The sequence below is a fragment of the Acipenser ruthenus genome, chromosome 19 (assembly GCF_902713425.1).
Source record: "Acipenser ruthenus chromosome 19, fAciRut3.2 maternal haplotype, whole genome shotgun sequence".
NCBI classification, from domain to species: domain Eukaryota; kingdom Metazoa; phylum Chordata; class Actinopteri; order Acipenseriformes; family Acipenseridae; genus Acipenser; species Acipenser ruthenus.
This window is the reverse complement of record NC_081207.1, coordinates 490,231-506,001: the sequence shown is the minus strand read 5'-3', so window position 1 is coordinate 506,001 and position 15,771 is coordinate 490,231. Positions and strand designations below refer to the sequence as shown.

General features: G+C 48.4%; 2 protein-coding genes across 2 annotated transcripts; one reads left to right on the top strand and one right to left on the bottom strand.

Annotated features, from left to right (window-relative positions):
• On the bottom strand, positions 1-10,153 carry LOC117424413 (cytoglobin-2-like). The gene is made up of 3 exons (XM_034040727.3): positions 9,792-10,153; positions 1,057-1,288; positions 1-471 (listed from the first exon to the last, which is right to left on the bottom strand). Exons 1-3 carry the CDS (start codon positions 9,932-9,934, stop codon positions 307-309), a joined length of 540 nt encoding a protein of 179 aa, XP_033896618.2. The 5' UTR covers positions 9,935-10,153; the 3' UTR covers positions 1-306.
• A 1,568-nt stretch (positions 10,154-11,721) lies between these two features.
• LOC117424412 (uncharacterized) lies at positions 11,722-15,711 on the top strand. The gene is made up of 4 exons (XM_034040725.3): positions 11,722-11,963; positions 13,173-13,437; positions 13,547-13,758; positions 14,157-15,711. Exons 1-4 carry the CDS (start codon positions 11,948-11,950, stop codon positions 14,483-14,485), a joined length of 822 nt encoding a protein of 273 aa, XP_033896616.1. The 5' UTR covers positions 11,722-11,947; the 3' UTR covers positions 14,486-15,711.
• Positions 15,712-15,771: the final 60 nt, after the last annotated feature.

Here is a 15,771-nt window from a genome sequence, read left to right as displayed (position 1 = left end):
TATATATATATATATATATATTGTGGGAGTGTTAAGAGTGAATCTAGATTTGCAATGTAAAGCATCTCCAAACAAATCATGCTTCTACACTTATGAAGACGATGATGATGATGATGATGATGATGACGAAGATGATGATGATGACGATGATGACGATGATGATGCAGTAAGCTAACGTTTTGATTAAACACTCCTGGGGAAGGAGGGATGTAACCACTCCCACAGTCTCACACCAGTAAGGTCTGGCATAGTTCCCATAGCTCCCAGTCTCTCATTGGCCTCGTCCGGGCTCAGAGGCCGGGTCCCTCACACTGCGGAGCTAGACAGCTGCACCCAGCCCTCCTCGATGTAGGCGGCCGTCATGTGCCAGTAGACGAGGCCCATCAGCTTGGTCCAGGCTCTCTGGACATCCGGAGTGAAGCAGTCCGAGTAATCCTCCCCCAGCACCTCCAGCAGCACCCCGCTGAGAATCTGGAGCAGGACAGACGGGTCAGCTGAACGGCATTCATTCTCATAGCCTGCCTGATCTTTTATTCTAACAGACACAATTCATTCTGTAGCAAACAACCCTTTTTTCTGGATCCCTCAGATTTTGTCAGTGTGTGTTTATCGAGATTGTGTTCAGCCCTGTACTGGGCGACTTCATGGAAACTTCAGAATCAGTTTTTGTGTGTGATTGGTGGAAAGCTGCCAGGAAGTTACCAACAGTCTGTCTCAGACAACCTAATACAATCAGCCAGTGACCTCTACATCCCTCCCTGCGGCAGGCTCCTAGGAACAGAAGAACGAGAAGATTTACGAGAGGAGGACATTCGGTCCATCTCGCCCGGTTCCTAGCAGCTGATTGATCCCAAAACTTCTTAAAGGAGCTCAGTAATTCACAATCAAGAGCATAGATAGGTAACCCTTGGTAACCCATTCAACACCCTCCCCACTCTCTGTGTAAAGAAGTGCCTCCTCCTCTCTGTCCTGAGTCTCTTTGTAATTTGGTGTTCCCCCTGGTCCTGCTTTCTGTGCTGCTCTCACAGGAGGTTACTTTTCTAATCTGGTACTTACTTTAAAGTACATGGGCTCCACCTTGTACTTGAGGGCGTGTGCCTTGCCCACCAGCCCCAGGATGGAGGAGACCTTGTCGGGGTTGGAGATGTTCTCCACCACGCTGTTGATGGCGTTCATGACGCGGCTGGCGTGTTTCCGCAGCTGCGCGCTGCGCTCCATCTCCTCGGGATCCTCCATATGCACGAACTGGCTGAAGTACTGCTTGGCTGAGGGGAAGTTCACAAAGAACCTGCAGGGCAAGCACACAGCACCATGAACCAGGGCACTGCAGGAATACTACAGCAATAGAACAATCCTACAGATGAGCCGCGGGCATCCCGAGGGGAAAGGGAATCGGGGCATGTTCTTTCATGAGACACTGGTGCTGTGCTCTCTTCACTTAGAGCACAGTGTATTAGCAGATCAGACTCTGTGCTCTCTTCACAGTGTATTAGCAGATCAGACTCTGTGCTCTTCACAGTGTATTAGCAGATCAGACTCTGTGCTCTCACTTAGGGTACATTGTATTAGCAGATCAGACTGTGCTCTCTTCACAGTGTATTAGCAGATCAGACTCTGTGCTCTCTTCACAGTGTATTAGCAGATCAGACTCTGTGCTCTTCACAGTGTATTAGCAGATCAGACTCTGTGCTCTCACTTAGGGTACATTGTATTAGCAGATCAGACTCTGTGCTCTCTTCACAGTGTATTAGCAGATCAGACTCTGTGCTCTCTTCACTTAGAGCACAGTGTATTAGCAGATCAGACTCTGTGCTCTCTTCACAGTGTATTAGCAGATCAGACTCTGTGCTCTCTTCACAGTGTATTAGCAGATCAGACTCTGTGCTCTCACTTAGGGTACATTGTATTAGCAGATCAGACTCTGTGCTCTCTTCACAGTGTATTAGCAGATCAGACTCTGTGCTCTCTTCACAGTGTATTAGCAGATCAGACTCTGTGCTCTCTTCACTTAGAGCACAGTGTATTAGCAGATCAGACTCTGTGCTCTCTTCACAGTGTATTAGCAGATCAGACTCTGTGCTCTCACTTAGGGTACATTGTATTAGCAGATCAGACTCTGTGCTCTCTTCACAGTGTATTAGCAGATCAGACTCTGTGCTCTCTTCACTTAGAGCACAGTGTATTAGCAGATCAGACTCTGTGCTCTCTTCACAGTGTATTAGCAGATCAGACTCTGTGCTCTCTTCACAGTGTATTAGCAGATCAGACTCTGTGCTCTCTTCACTTAGAGCACAGTGTATTAGCAGATCAGACTCTGTGCTCTCTTCACAGTGTATTAGCAGATCAGACTCTGTGCTCTCTTCACTTAGAGCACAGTGTATTAGCAGATCAGACTCTGTGCTCTCTTCACAGTGTATTAGCAGATCAGACTCTGTGCTCTCTTCACAGTGTATTAGCAGATCAGACTCTGTGCTCTCTTCACTTAGAGCACAGTGTATTAGCAGATCAGACTCTGTGCTCTCTTCACAGTGTATTAGCAGATCAGACTCTGTGCTCTCACTTAGGGTACATTGTATTAGCAGATCAGACTCTGTGCTCTCTTCACAGTGTATTAGCAGATCAGACTCTGTGCTCTCTTCACTTAGAGCACAGTGTATTAGCAGATCAGACTCTGTGCTCTCTTCACAGTGTATTAGCAGATCAGACTCTGTGCTCTCTTCACAGTGTATTAGCAGATCAGACTCTGTGCTCTCTTCACTTAGAGCACAGTGTATTAGCAGATCAGACTCTGTGCTCTCTTCACAGTGTATTAGCAGATCAGACTCTGTGCTCTCACTTAGGGTACATTGTATTAGCAGATCAGACTCTGTGCTCTCTTCACTTAGAGCACAGTGTATTAGCAGATCAGACTCTGTGCTCTCTTCACAGTGTATTAGCAGATCAGACTCTGTGCTCTCACTTAGGGTACATTGTATTAGCAGATCAGACTCTGTGCTCTCTTCACAGTGTATTAGCAGATCAGACTCTGTGCTCTCTTCACAGTGTATTAGCAGATCAGACTGTGCTCTCTTCACAGTGTATTAGCAGATCAGACTCTGTGCTCTCACTTAGGGTACATTGTATTAGCAGATCAGACTGTGCTCTCTTCACAGTGTATTAGCAGATCAGACTCTGTGCTCTCTTCACAGTGTATTAGCAGATCAGACTCTGTGCTCTCACTTAGGGTACAGTGTATTAGCTTGCTGGCTGGTTCATCTCTCCCGTGACTCTCCTGTTTTTGTGAACACTCCACCTTGGCTTCACTTTCCACTCTTTCTCTTGTGTGAGCTTCTCTGGCACCAATTGAGAAGTTTGGCTGCTGTTCATTAAACATGGAGTGTCTTAAAATAACAAACTTCCTGAAATACAGCACGCTCTCAGTGTCTTGCAAACTGCGTGTCATTAACAATAATCCATCTCTGGAGCTTGTAATACGATGGCAGTTTCCAGGTTGCTCAGAAGTAAATCTTAAGTGAATAATAACAAACTTTTACTTTTACTCATAAACTTTTAGAAATAGGTCTTTAACGTCACCCTGAAACTATTCAGACCGTCCTTCCCAGCTCAGAGAAGGAGCAGAAACACTGAACGTGCTGTAAATGAGAAGAGCCCAATGGGATTCGAATTTCATTGGGTAGAATGGAATTGTTCTTAATATTCCAATTGTGTTTCAGATGGTTCAGTGGCACCTGGTAAACTCTCCCACACGTTTCTGCCTCCTCTCTGCTGTGAGTGTACACTCTGCCCTCTTCCTCTGGTCCTCCTCTCTGAAGGAGTGACTTGGGTTAACTCGGGTTATCTGAAGTGATCAGGGACCAGGATGCAAGGGTTTAAACCCTTTAATTATGGAGATGAATTATAAAGAAATTGTCATGTCATCATTAATATTGAAAAAAAAACCTAAAAACAAGCAAGGAAAAAACAACTATAAGATCTTTAGCAAAGGAAAAAGGGGCCCCAGTGATCATGCTGAGTGCTAATAACATGTAAGACGTGGATTTGAATCTCCTTTAATAACCTCTGCCAGGCTCTGCAGTGTGCCTGTTTTAAGTCCAAGGAGAGACTCTGCAGTTTTGACTCTTGTCCACAAGGCATCTGGTAATTGTTAGTATCTCCTGCCACAGAACTATGTGCTTCACCAGGGGCAGAGTTTGCACTGGCGCCTGCTCAAAGCTCAGCTCCTCTGCTTTCCCCTGCTCGTGGTTCTCAAGCAGATCCCTGTTGAGCGTTTTTAAAACAAATACTTTTCATTGTGACTGACCTCCTAGGGAGAGGAACAAAGAGAGCAGCGGGCTGGAGATCAAGCTGGAAGAGTCACACTGACATGGGGCTCTTTCCACTGAGGAAAACACATGACAGTGCATGAGACGGTAAAGCATCAAGCTGGAAGAGTCACACTGACATGGGGCTCTTTCCACTGAGGAAAACACATGACAGTGCATGAGAAGGTAAAGCACTGGAAAACATGGTCAATGCTAAAGCTGAATCCACAGTACATGGCAAACTGGAAAATGAATGTGCAACTGGGCCTGGGTTTTCTATGAGAACAGTTCCAATGATGCACAATGAAATCCCAACATGTGCTGCCTCCATTAGCATCCAGTATCCCGGCATACCTACCAATCTATACATGGCAATCGGGGACAACGAACCAGAAAGGCAAGCCATGAAATCAGCACTGTCACTCTGCACAAAACCAAATCAAATCCGAATTGAGAAAACATACCCACGCTGCAGGCTAATGCAAAACCGAAAGGGCTATTCAACTGATCCAGTCACTGGCAGATCTAGAATTACAGCCGCCTGACACGCTCTGTTATTTTGCATTCTAGATATTCCAAAAAGAAATTGGAGGAAGCAAAATGATAACATATTTCAGAGTTGGTTACTGGGGAAACTGCCAGGACAGCTGTGGGGCACAGGCTGTTACCAGGGGGGAACAAACAGCAGTGTCTGTTAACAAATAATACCCATGAGGGCTGAGTGTAGCGGGCTGAGGGCTGAGTGTAGTGGGCTGAGGGCTGAGTGTAGCGGGCTGAGGGCTGAGTGTAGCAGGCTGAGGGCTCAGTGTAGCAGGCTGAGGGCTGAGTGTAGAGGGCTGAGGGCTGAGTGTAGCGGGCTGAGGGCTCAGTGTAGCAGGCTGAGGGCTCAGTGTAGCGGGCTGAGGGCTGAGTGTAGCGGGCTGAGGGCTCAGTGTAGCGGGCTGAGGGCTCAGTGTAGCGGGCTGAGGGCTGAGTGTAGCAGGCTGAGGGCTGAGTGTAGCGGGCTGAGGGCTCAGTGTAGCAGGCTGAGGGCTGAGTGTAGCGGGCTGAGGGCTCAGTGTAGCGGGCTGAGGGCTGAGTGTAGCAGGCTGAGGGCTGAGTGTAGCAGGCTGAGGGCTGAGTGTAGCAGGCTGAGGGCTGAGTGTAGCGGGCTGAGGGCTGAGTGTAGCGGGCTGAGGGCTCAGTGTAGCGGGCTGAGGGCTGAGTGTAGCAGGCTGAGGGCTGAGTGTAGCAGGCTGAGGGCTGAGTGTAGCGGGCTGAGGGCTCAGTGTAGCGGGCTGAGGGCTGAGTGTAGAGGGCTGAGGGCTCAGTGTAGCGGGCTGAGGGCTGAGTGTAGCGGGCTGAGGGCTCAGTGTAGCGGGCTGAGGGCTGAGTGTAGCAGGCTGAGGGCTGAGTGTAGCAGGCTGAGGGCTGAGTGTAGCAGGCTGAGGGCTGAGTGTAGCGGGCTGAGGGCTGAGTGTAGCGGGCTGAGGGCTCAGTGTAGCGGGCTGAGGGCTGAGTGTAGCAGGCTGAGGGCTGAGTGTAGCAGGCTGAGGGCTGAGTGTAGCGGGCTGAGGGCTCAGTGTAGCGGGCTGAGGGCTGAGTGTAGAGGGCTGAGGGCTCAGTGTAGCGGGCTGAGGGCTCAGTGTAGCAGGCTGAGGGCTGAGTGTAGCGGGCTGAGGGCTGAGTGTAGCAGGCTGAGGGCTCAGTGTAGCGGGCTGAGGGCTGAGTGTAGCAGGCTGAGGGCTGAGTGTAGCGGGCTGAGGGCTGAGTGTAGCGGGCTGAGGGCTGAGTGTAGCAGGCTGAGGGCTGAGTGTAGAGGGCTGAGGGCTCAGTGTAGCGGGCTGAGGGCTCAGTGTAGCAGGCTGAGGGCTCAGTGTAGCGGGCTGAGGGCTGAGTGTAGCAGGCTGAGGGCTCAGTGTAGCGGGCTGAGGGCTGAGTGTAGCAGGCTGAGGGCTCAGTGTAGCGGGCTGAGGGCTGAGTGTAGCGGGCTGAGGGCTGAGTGTAGCGGGCTGAGGGCTGAGTGTAGCGGGCTGAGGGCTGAGTGTAGCGGGCTGAGGGCTGAGTGTAGCGGGCTGAGGGCTGAGTGTAGCAGGCTGAGGGCTGAGTGTAGCAGGCTGAGGGCTGAGTGTAGCGGGCTGAGGGCTCAGTGTAGCGGGCTGAGGGCTGAGTGTAGCAGGCTGAGGGCTGAGTGTAGCAGGCTGAGGGCTGAGTGTAGCAGGCTGAGGGCTGAGTGTAGCGGGCTGAGGGCTCAGTGTAGCAGGCTGAGGGCTGAGTGTAGTGGGCTGAGGGCTGAGTGTAGTGGGCTGAGGGCTGAGTGTAGCAGGCTGAGGGCTGAGTGTAGCGGGCTGAGGGCTGAGTGTAGCGGGCTGAGGGCTGAGTGTAGCGGGCTGAGGGCTGAGTGTAGCAGGCTGAGGGCTGAGTGTAGTGGGCTGAGGGCTGAGTGTAGTGGGCTGAGGGCTGAGTGTAGCGGGCTGAGGGCTGAGTGTAGCGGGCTGAGGGCTGAGTGTAGCGGGCTGAGGGCTGAGTGTAGCAGGCTGAGGGCTGAGTGTAGCGGGCTGAGGGCTGAGTGTAGCGGGCTGAGGGCTGAGTGTAGTGGGCTGAGGGCTGAGTGTAGCAGGCTGAGGGCTGAGTGTAGCGGGCTGAGGGCTGAGTGTAGCGTGCTGAGGGCTGAGTGTAGCAGGCTGAGGGCTGAGTGTAGCAGGCTGAGGGCTGAGTGTAGCAGGCTGAGGGCTGAGTGTAGCGGGCTGAGGGCTGAGTGTAGCGGGCTGAGGGCTGAGTGTAGTGGGCTGAGGGCTCAGTGTAGCGGGCTGAGGGCTGAGTGTAGCAGGCTGAGGGCTGAGTGTAGTGGGCTGAGGGCTCAGTGTAGCGGGCTGAGGGCTGAGTGTAGCAGGCTGAGGGCTGAGTGTAGCGGGCTGAGGGCTCAGTGTAGCAGGCTGAGGGCTGAGTGTAGCGGGCTGAGGGCTGAGTGTAGCGGGCTGAGGGCTGAGTGTAGCAGGCTGAGGGCTGAGTGTAGCAGGCTGAGGGCTGAGTGTAGTGGGCTGAGGGCTCAGTGTAGCGGGCTGAGGGCTGAGTGTAGCAGGCTCGCTCGGGGATGCCTTCTGAATAAAGAGCTCTATTAGTGTGCAGATGCAAGGGGTCGGGGTCGGGGTGGGGGGGCTCTCAACCTTGCTAGCTGCAAACTGCACTAACAGAGGATCTCTACCGGCAAGCCCTGGGTGCAGCAGCACTGCACTAGAGACACAGTTTCTTGGCATCTGAATTTGGAAAGGGAGACGAGTCCTGACACAGCAAAGTGTATCTTCTGTACAACTCCGTGTTAACGAGGAGCACTGTAGTAGCGGCTAAACGACCTTGCACACTCCAACATTGCAACAACTCTTAGTAAAGTATAGTAAAGTGCAAGGATGGGAAATCACAGGGAACAAAGGAAAGCATTGTTAAAACCACGGCTAACCGTGGAATAGCACCGTACATGGGTAGCATAATCATGGGAAGAGGATTAGTAACTGCTTTTATAAGGGAACTAAGAGATCCGAGGGTCAAGGGTTTGCTGTGCCCCCTCCAAGCAGTAACACCCCCCCAGCCTCTTCACATTAACACAGCAGCGCTGGGACTGTGGAAATCCAATCCAAGCTTGGGATTAGTTATAAAGAAATCAACTCTTTCCATCGGCAGCATTTCAATGTGAATCCCTGTGAGTTCTGGGCTCTTCTTTAACCCCTGACAGTCCAGGGCTGGTCTGGGATGCATCAGCTGCCTGTCTTTCATCACGTACACGAGATGCTAAAGCAACACTTCTGGTATTCTCTCTGCAGCACCATGGTGCTAATGGGTTGTATTTTCAGTTTGAGCTTCACAAGCCCTCATGCTATTAGTGCATTCCCTGTGGAACACACGCGTGTGCCTTGTACCAAAAGAGAAGCTTTCACAGGACCATGTAAGGTGAAACACACGGCATACTCCATTAATGCAACATGCACTGCCTGCGTGCCTTTAACTCAGCGAGGCTGTGGGTTTGAGCACCTGTCTGTAAGGGATGCTATAGTACATGTTTACACTTTGCAATGCATTCAATGTTACACTTAATACTAGCTTCTGGTCAGCTGATAAAAATGCCTTTCCATACAAACTTAGAAATTCACATCTTCTGTACACAGAAGGCCCGATTCATCTGACCAGCTGCATCATTTTGATTGGGCTCTGTTGGATCGACTGAATAGACCCCAGTACAGTATATCTTAGTTGCTGCTGCGTGAAGGCAGTTATCTTGGCAGTTATCTTGCAAAGTGAAGCGTGGCAGTGAGTGCGGCAGTGAGCTGCTGATCTGTGTTTCTGGTTCTCAGCTCCAGGTCCTGGTGGCAGGGATCCGGTTAGGGTTTTGTTTTATTCTGGAGCGACAGTTGCTCCCTCGGTATTTTAACCCTTTTGCTGCCCAGTGCCCAGTATATTTGACATTGAGAAAATGGGCATTAAACAGGTGTGGGAAGATACCCTGGACAGTAAAGGGTTGAAGTCAGACTTACACATAAAACAATGTACAAAGTGACTTAGTGAAGGCTTCAATGATCTGTCCTCCAGGACAAGCTGTGAATGAGCCAAGCTGCCTGGCATGCAATCTGCAAAGTGAACCGTCTTTCTCCAGAGCAGATTCCATTTCAACACACAAAATAATAATGCTAACAGATCTAATGAGCAGAACTGTTGTGAAGCGAGACCCATTGAAGCCACTTCACTTCAGCCTTAAGATGGATTTCAGAGATTCCACAAAAACATGTCAATGTGGAAGATGCAAAGGCATTGGAGAGAGAGAGAGACAGAGACAGAGAGACAGAGAGAGACAGACAGAGAGAGAGAGAGGACAGAGAGAGAGAGAAAGAGAGAGAGAGAGAGAGAGAGAGAGAGAGAGAGAGAGGGGGGGGGGGGGGGGAGAGAGAAGGAACAGTTTCTCAAATACAATGTAAGATTGTGTGGTGTGGTGTGTGTTGGGTGCCTGCCATGTACAAAGTCCAAAGTCCAGTTGTAAAACAGTTTTAGGACGAGGTGTATATCTAAAGCATACTGTAAATGATACACTTTTCAAGCATGATTAACATGCTCTATTAGACATCACAGAGAACCAAGCAAACGCTCACTGCTTATGGGGCTACGCTTAACCACACATCTGGATGCAGAGACTCCCAGCCAGACAGAATGTACAAGCCAGACACCATGGGAAAACACTGTATCCCACAGCAAAACCCCCAGTATCCATGTAATCTGTCAGCTTGGGACCCTCTTTCACAAGGCACTGAGCCGGATGAGTGATGTCACCAATGCATCTCGCAGAGAGTGAACAATAATTTCAAAGATATACTGTATACTTTGTAATGAATGTATTTAAAACATGCTCCTGTTCAGGTTCCTGTATGAATGAATGTCCTGTATGTATGCATGTATGTGTGCATCTATGTACTATGTCTCTCTATCTCTGTATATTTTGAATGACATGGTAAATGACATTCCCAGTACCTGATGAGTATGGAGACTCCCACATCCTCACGCTGATGGTACACCTTGCTCCAGGTGTGCTGGATCATCACTCTCTCTGCATCTGTGAGCTGATCCACTCTTTCTCGCCTCTCCATTTCCCCTTCTCCCGGGAACTTCTCCATCCAGAAGCCCTCTCCCCAAGAAAGAGGCCCGACGAAAAGAAACCAAGTGCTCCCTTTTCGTCTTTTCTTTTTTTTGTTTTCTCCTGCACTTACAACTAGATGACTCCTAACTCTCTCCCTCTCCCTCTCTCTCTCTTTCTCTCGCTGTCAACAGCAGATCCTTCCCTGCCTCCCTCTCTAACTTCCCCAGCCCTGTGTGTGCGTGCCTCTGACTCCCTTCGAGTGTGAAGGACAGCCCACCCCCTCTCACAAGCAGGGATGTTTGCGCTCACTTTCTCTCTTATATTAGTGTCTCAGGAGGGCTGGGATGATGTGATGCCCAGGGGAGAGAGACAGAAAGAGGGAGACAGTAATGTGACAAACACACAGACACGCCACAAAAATAACAAGACAAAAGCTAATAAAACAACAACAGCAAGAATTATTATTAACTCGCTACAGATTTAGGAACATATATTGATTTCTCTCCAAATGAATAAATAATAAAATCATATTATTAATTCATCATTAATAGTGTGTTGACAAGAGGTTAAAATTAGCTTTTATTTTTTTTATAAAAAAAAAATAAAGTTTGCATGTTTCCAGATCTGTGTTTGATTTCAACCCTGCCATATTTGTCTCTTGGTTTGAATATGATTTATATTCCCAGAGTGTTCCTCAAATGGATAGTTTGGTGATTTTTAATATACCAAGAAATACTACTACTACTCCTACTACTACTCCTACTACTACTCCTACTACTACTACTACTACTCCTACTACTACTCCTACTACTACTCCTACTACTACTACTACTACTACTACTACTACTAATAATAATAATAATAATACCAACTTTCCATAAACCTACAAGCCCCCAGCCCTACCAGAATGCCCTGTTTCTATCTATCTTAGCTCCCCACCTCCTCACCGCAGGGACAGGGGTTCGAGGGAGCGTGAAGGAACCAGGCTTGTCATTTGTTCCTAAACCTTTTAAAAGAAACTGAATGAAATCACAGGTACGACAAACAGCACCGTCAGTCAGACTCCAGTTTCACAGGAGAGCGATCATTGAATACATCGTGATGATACTGAACATCTTGCACAGTCAGAGTGCAGTGCACATAATTACGAGAATTTTCATTTGGAACTGTTCAGCAAATCTGGACAAACCTTCAATTTAAAAACAAATACAGCATTAGTTGTCCATGCTGTTTGCAAAGCTCTAGTAATGGGTTGATTTGATGAGCTTCAGCCACCCCTGGATCAGCTCTAATGACATCTGGCTGTGACTTCCTTTATACAAATTGACCACAGTATTTTTCAGTGTATTTTTGCAGTTTTGCCACCCCATGCTTGTTCTGCTCATGTACCATAGTTTACTGTGGTTTAGCATGTTATGTTTAATACGATGAATCATACCTCTCTGGGCTTTACAATGCTTACCTATGCTTTACCATGCTTTCACTCCTTTATGACACTTGATTAAATCAACCAATGAAGTCAAGTAAAATAAACAAATCGTCTGGTGCCCTCATCCACGATTCAGACTCATCTGGAAGTATTATTTTCCCCTTTAAATTAACAATCCTATAGAAGTCTATAGATCCAGAAATCAAAACATGATATTAAAGACGTGTATCGCTAGTTTTACAGATCTGTAGAAATCTATCTACACATACTATTGCAGCTATATCTATAATAGGAATATTGTAACACACACTTGCTTTTTGCTTTAGTTAAAGACGGTATATCTTTTAAGATTGCTGTAGGTTACCGTACTCGAGTTTCAAACGTGCTTTCGTTTCTGTTTAGAACGCTGGGTACATTCTTTTAGCGGTCTCCTTCTGCCCCCGTGTGGCTGATTTGCGGAACTCCGCTACATTCTCCACTTTCCAGTTTTGCCAGATTTTCCGAGAAGTTGAGTTACACGTCACCGTGGAACCTGTACTGGTGAGAAGACGTGTACTGTGACCTCAGCAGTTCATGCGTATCAGCTGACCGTGTACAAGCAGCAAGGAACGTGTAGCTCTAATGCAAAACAATAACGGTAAGCTGTCTTTTTACACAATTAGACCTCGTACAGTATGTCAATGTGCTGGTCATATTTGAATACATTATTATCTCATTTCGATTTACCTTTTTTTTTAACTGCGTTTTTTCACACCGTTGTGTTTTCAATCTGCGTAGGCCTACTCTGCAAAGTGGAGGTATGCAGCTGTTGTATGCAGCAGTAAATCGCGTTTTGAACCGGGTGGGGCTACCTAATAATAAAAAATCGATGGTTGCAAAAATATTAAACCAAAAAATACATAAATAAATAAACCTGTTTATGCTCTTCGATTCGTTAATTTTTTGGGCACCAGTTTCCCAAGAGGTATATATTTCTTATTATTATACAGAACTGCTTTTTGTATCGAACCGTCTCTGTTTAACATGCTGGTGCAGAGGGTTGGTACGTGTACAGCTATTCAGCAGAGAAACAGCGCGCGAGGCATCTGACGTGTTGCATTCAAGTTTTAAATGCAAGGGGGGGATCCGTGTTTCTATCGGGTTATTTAATACATTAATAAAATTGTTTACATAACACGCTAACTAAAAAACCACTAAACTGGCCCATCGTGTTTTGTTTTCCTCCAATCCTCAAAATGAACAGCTGCTTCTGCACTGTGCCTCCCGGTTCTGGCGGAGAGTCGGGGCTTGTTGGGGGAGGATCGTTCTTTGCCTTTGTGGAGAAATTAGATGCGCTCTGTCTAAAGTGATGCCAACGCAGCTGCTTTCTTGAGCAGCAGACACCCGCCACAGATCATTTAAAAATATAATAATGATACCTGCTGTAGTTCACGGCTTATCGAGTGTTTTTGTTTTAGTCTTTGGTGTTTTATGTTTCAAGGTTTGTGAAGTTACTTAGAAATCCTATGTAGCCTTTTAAACGTTCACCATGGTAAATGTGCAGTTTAACATTGTTTACAGTGGTTTTTTTTAGCATGCTTTACCATACCTCCCTGGGCTTTACAATGGTAACCTTGCCTATGCGTTTACCATGCTTCACTATGCTTTATTACAATTCACTATGCATGAAATATGGTGAACTTTCATAAGAGTAGAGCCATGCATGATTTTTTACTTTTACATGTGCATGTTAATTAGGCCAGTAGTGTCCACTCCTAGCCAGGAAGTCTCTTCACTTGTGATTGTCCTGGCTGGACTGGACCCTGGTTGTCTCAGCCCCACGGTCGTGCCCTCTCCCCCTCTGTAGGCTTCCCCCTCGCAGGCCCCTCCTCCACCCCGCGGAAGAGGCAGGTGCGTTTCTCGGCCCGCCACGACATCATGCTGCTGCGGGAGGTGATCACTCAGAACCCCTTTTCCTCCAAGGAGCCGGGCCGCGTCTGGGCCAAGGTGGGCGAGCTGATCACCGTGGCGCTGCAGGATGAGAGCTTTGAGGTGGACGCACGCCGGTGCCGTGAGAGAACCGCGCTGCTCCTCGACTACTACAAGAAGCAGGACTTCCCCAGCCTGCGGAGGTGAGAGGGAGCCCCAGCCTGTCTCACAAACAACAGCGCACTGCCCGCTGTTCAGATGCTGATCTACTTTCAGTGTTTCAATCGAGCCTGCGCCTCTGTCTCGCGGCAGGTTCGGGACGGAGCGGCTGTACGCCCAGAAGGAAGATCTCCTTCATGAAGTGCTTGAGCTGGAGGCAGAGAGGGGGCTGCTGGGCTCGGTGGAGGGGAAGTACCAGGACGAGACGCCGGCCGAGCTGAGGAAGAGAGCGCTGGAGGAGCTGGCTCACCAGGAGAGCGAGAAGCCAGAGCAGCCACTGCCAGGGCTGGGGCCGGAGCACACAGGTACAGAGCAGCTCCGTGCAGCACGCTGAGGCTGGAGCACACAGGTACAGAGCAGCTCCGTACAGCACGCTGGTGTGCGTGCACCCTGTGTGAGCTGGTTTCTGACCCCTGTGTGTGTGTGTGCTGTGTGTGTGTGCGTGCATGTCTGTGTGTGTGTGAGCTGGTTTCTGACCCCTGTGTGTGTGTGAGCTGGTTTCTCACCCCTGTGTGCTGTGTGTGTGTGCGTGCATGTCTGTGTGTGTGTGCGTGCATGTCTGTGTGTGTGTGAGCTGGTTTCTGACCCCTGTGTGTGTGTGTGCTGTGTGTGTGTGCGTGCATGTCTGTGTGTGTGTGAGCTGGTTTCTGACCCCTGTGTGTGTGTGAGCTGGTTTCTGACCCCTGTGTGTGTGTCTCGTCAGGTCCAGCCGCCCCTGAGGTGGAGGAGCAGGAGCAGGAGGAGCTTCCCGAGATCCCGGCTCCGACGGCGAAGCGCGCGTGCCAGTGCTGCTGCCAGACCTACTCGGAGATCCTGACCTTCCTGGAGAAGCGCTCTGAGGCGGAGCAGCGTCTGCGTGAGGAGGAGATGGCCCTGCGCAGGGAGGAGCTGGAGATCCAGAGGGGGAAGATCACGCTGGAGAGGGAGAGGCTGGAGGCGGAGCGCAGGGAGCGGGAGAGGAGGTTCCAGCTGGAGAGTCAGGAGAGGCAGGTCATACTGGACCTGCTCAAGGACAGGGTGCTGAAGTACTGAGCGCCCGGGCTACGGGAGAGACAGCAATGCTTCCCATTGGAGTCCCTCTCCCGATCCAGGAGCTTAGATCACCTTACCTTGCACCCAGGCCTGAGCTCTAGCCACTAGGCTTTCTCTAATAGGGTGGGAAGCCAGAGAGGTGACTCAGCCTGCACTGAAATGAAAGTGAAATAGGTTAGTTAACAGTTGGAAGTTAAAGCTGTTCCTCAAGGAAAGCCCAGAAATCAGAGCCAGCCTGGTTCACGAGACACATGGTAAGACAGTGGCTAAAATGGGTTTGGTAACCTGAGGTCCTCAGTGGAGGAAGCCAGATTAACAAGATTTTTTTTTTTTGTGGGCTAAAAAGCAAAAGGAATTTTATGTGAAAAATTAACAGTGGCTTGATTTTAAGCTGTAGAAGTTTAAAAACATATAAACTGGTACTCAGAAACAGATTCCTGTAAGTTTAATTTATTATTATTATTTTTTTTTTACTTTAGCCAAACAGTAAATATACTGCATGTCGATAATCTGAAATTGCAATTTTAGTTTTTTTCAATATGTTTAATATTGTAGTCCGCCTTGATGTATTGTACTTTGCCACTGTATTTGAAAACACATGTAGAATATGAAGTATGGAAGTAAAATCTACATTTTATAAATGTCAACAGTGTACTTTTTGTTAACACAAATTGCTCAATTCACTCAATTACTATAACCCTCCATCCAGATAGACCTGGAGTGTAATACACCTCGGGGCTGAGATTGGCCACCCTTGATTAAAAACGGACTTGCACTTAGTTCAGTCGCTTTCAGCGGCAGTGTGGGGCTGTCCAACTAAACCTGGGCCAGCCTGCTTGTGTGGGACCGGTGCGACTATTTCAGTTTCATCTTTGCACCACAGAGCGCATTTGAAGAGAAGACCATCTAAGAAAATCATCTTCGTGCACCCGCCCCTTTTTATTTTAAATATTAGGGCCAGTTTTTCTTTTGTCAGTTGGACTATGAAGAATATTCTAACGTTTTCTGGTTGTACCTTTTTACCAGCGATGCGTTATAAATAGTAATTTTGTTGTAGTCACAATCTTACCAAAGGATTAAGATTTTAAGATTCACAAAAGCCTCCACTGGGACTTTCGGCCTTTGTCTGCTAACTAACTAACTAACTAACTAACTAACTAACTAACTAACTAACTAACTAACTAAATAAATAAATAAATAAATAAATAATAAAAATTACCAATTTTGTAACGGACACGGCGGAAATACTGACCCTTCCACTTTGAGGAGCGGCTTACCATTGGCTG

Excerpts from the sequence above, each read along its gene's own strand:
- LOC117424412 (XM_034040725.3), top strand. Across the intron at positions 13,438-13,546 it reads GACTTCCCCAGCCTGCGGAG|GTTCGGGACGGAGCGGCTGT; the intron begins GTGAGAGGGAGC and ends GTCTCGCGGCAG. Across the intron at positions 13,759-14,156 it reads GCTGGGGCCGGAGCACACAG|GTCCAGCCGCCCCTGAGGTG; the intron begins GTACAGAGCAGC and ends GTGTCTCGTCAG.
- LOC117424413 (XM_034040727.3), bottom strand. The coding sequence starts at position 9,934 with ATGGAGAAGTTCCCGGGAGAAGGGGAAATGGAGAGGCGAGAAAGAGTG. Across the intron at positions 1,289-9,791 it reads GGAGTCTCCATACTCATCAG|GTTCTTTGTGAACTTCCCCT; the intron begins GTACTGGGAATG and ends CTTGCCCTGCAG. Across the intron at positions 472-1,056 it reads TGGAGCCCATGTACTTTAAA|ATTCTCAGCGGGGTGCTGCT; the intron begins GTAAGTACCAGA and ends GTCCTGCTCCAG.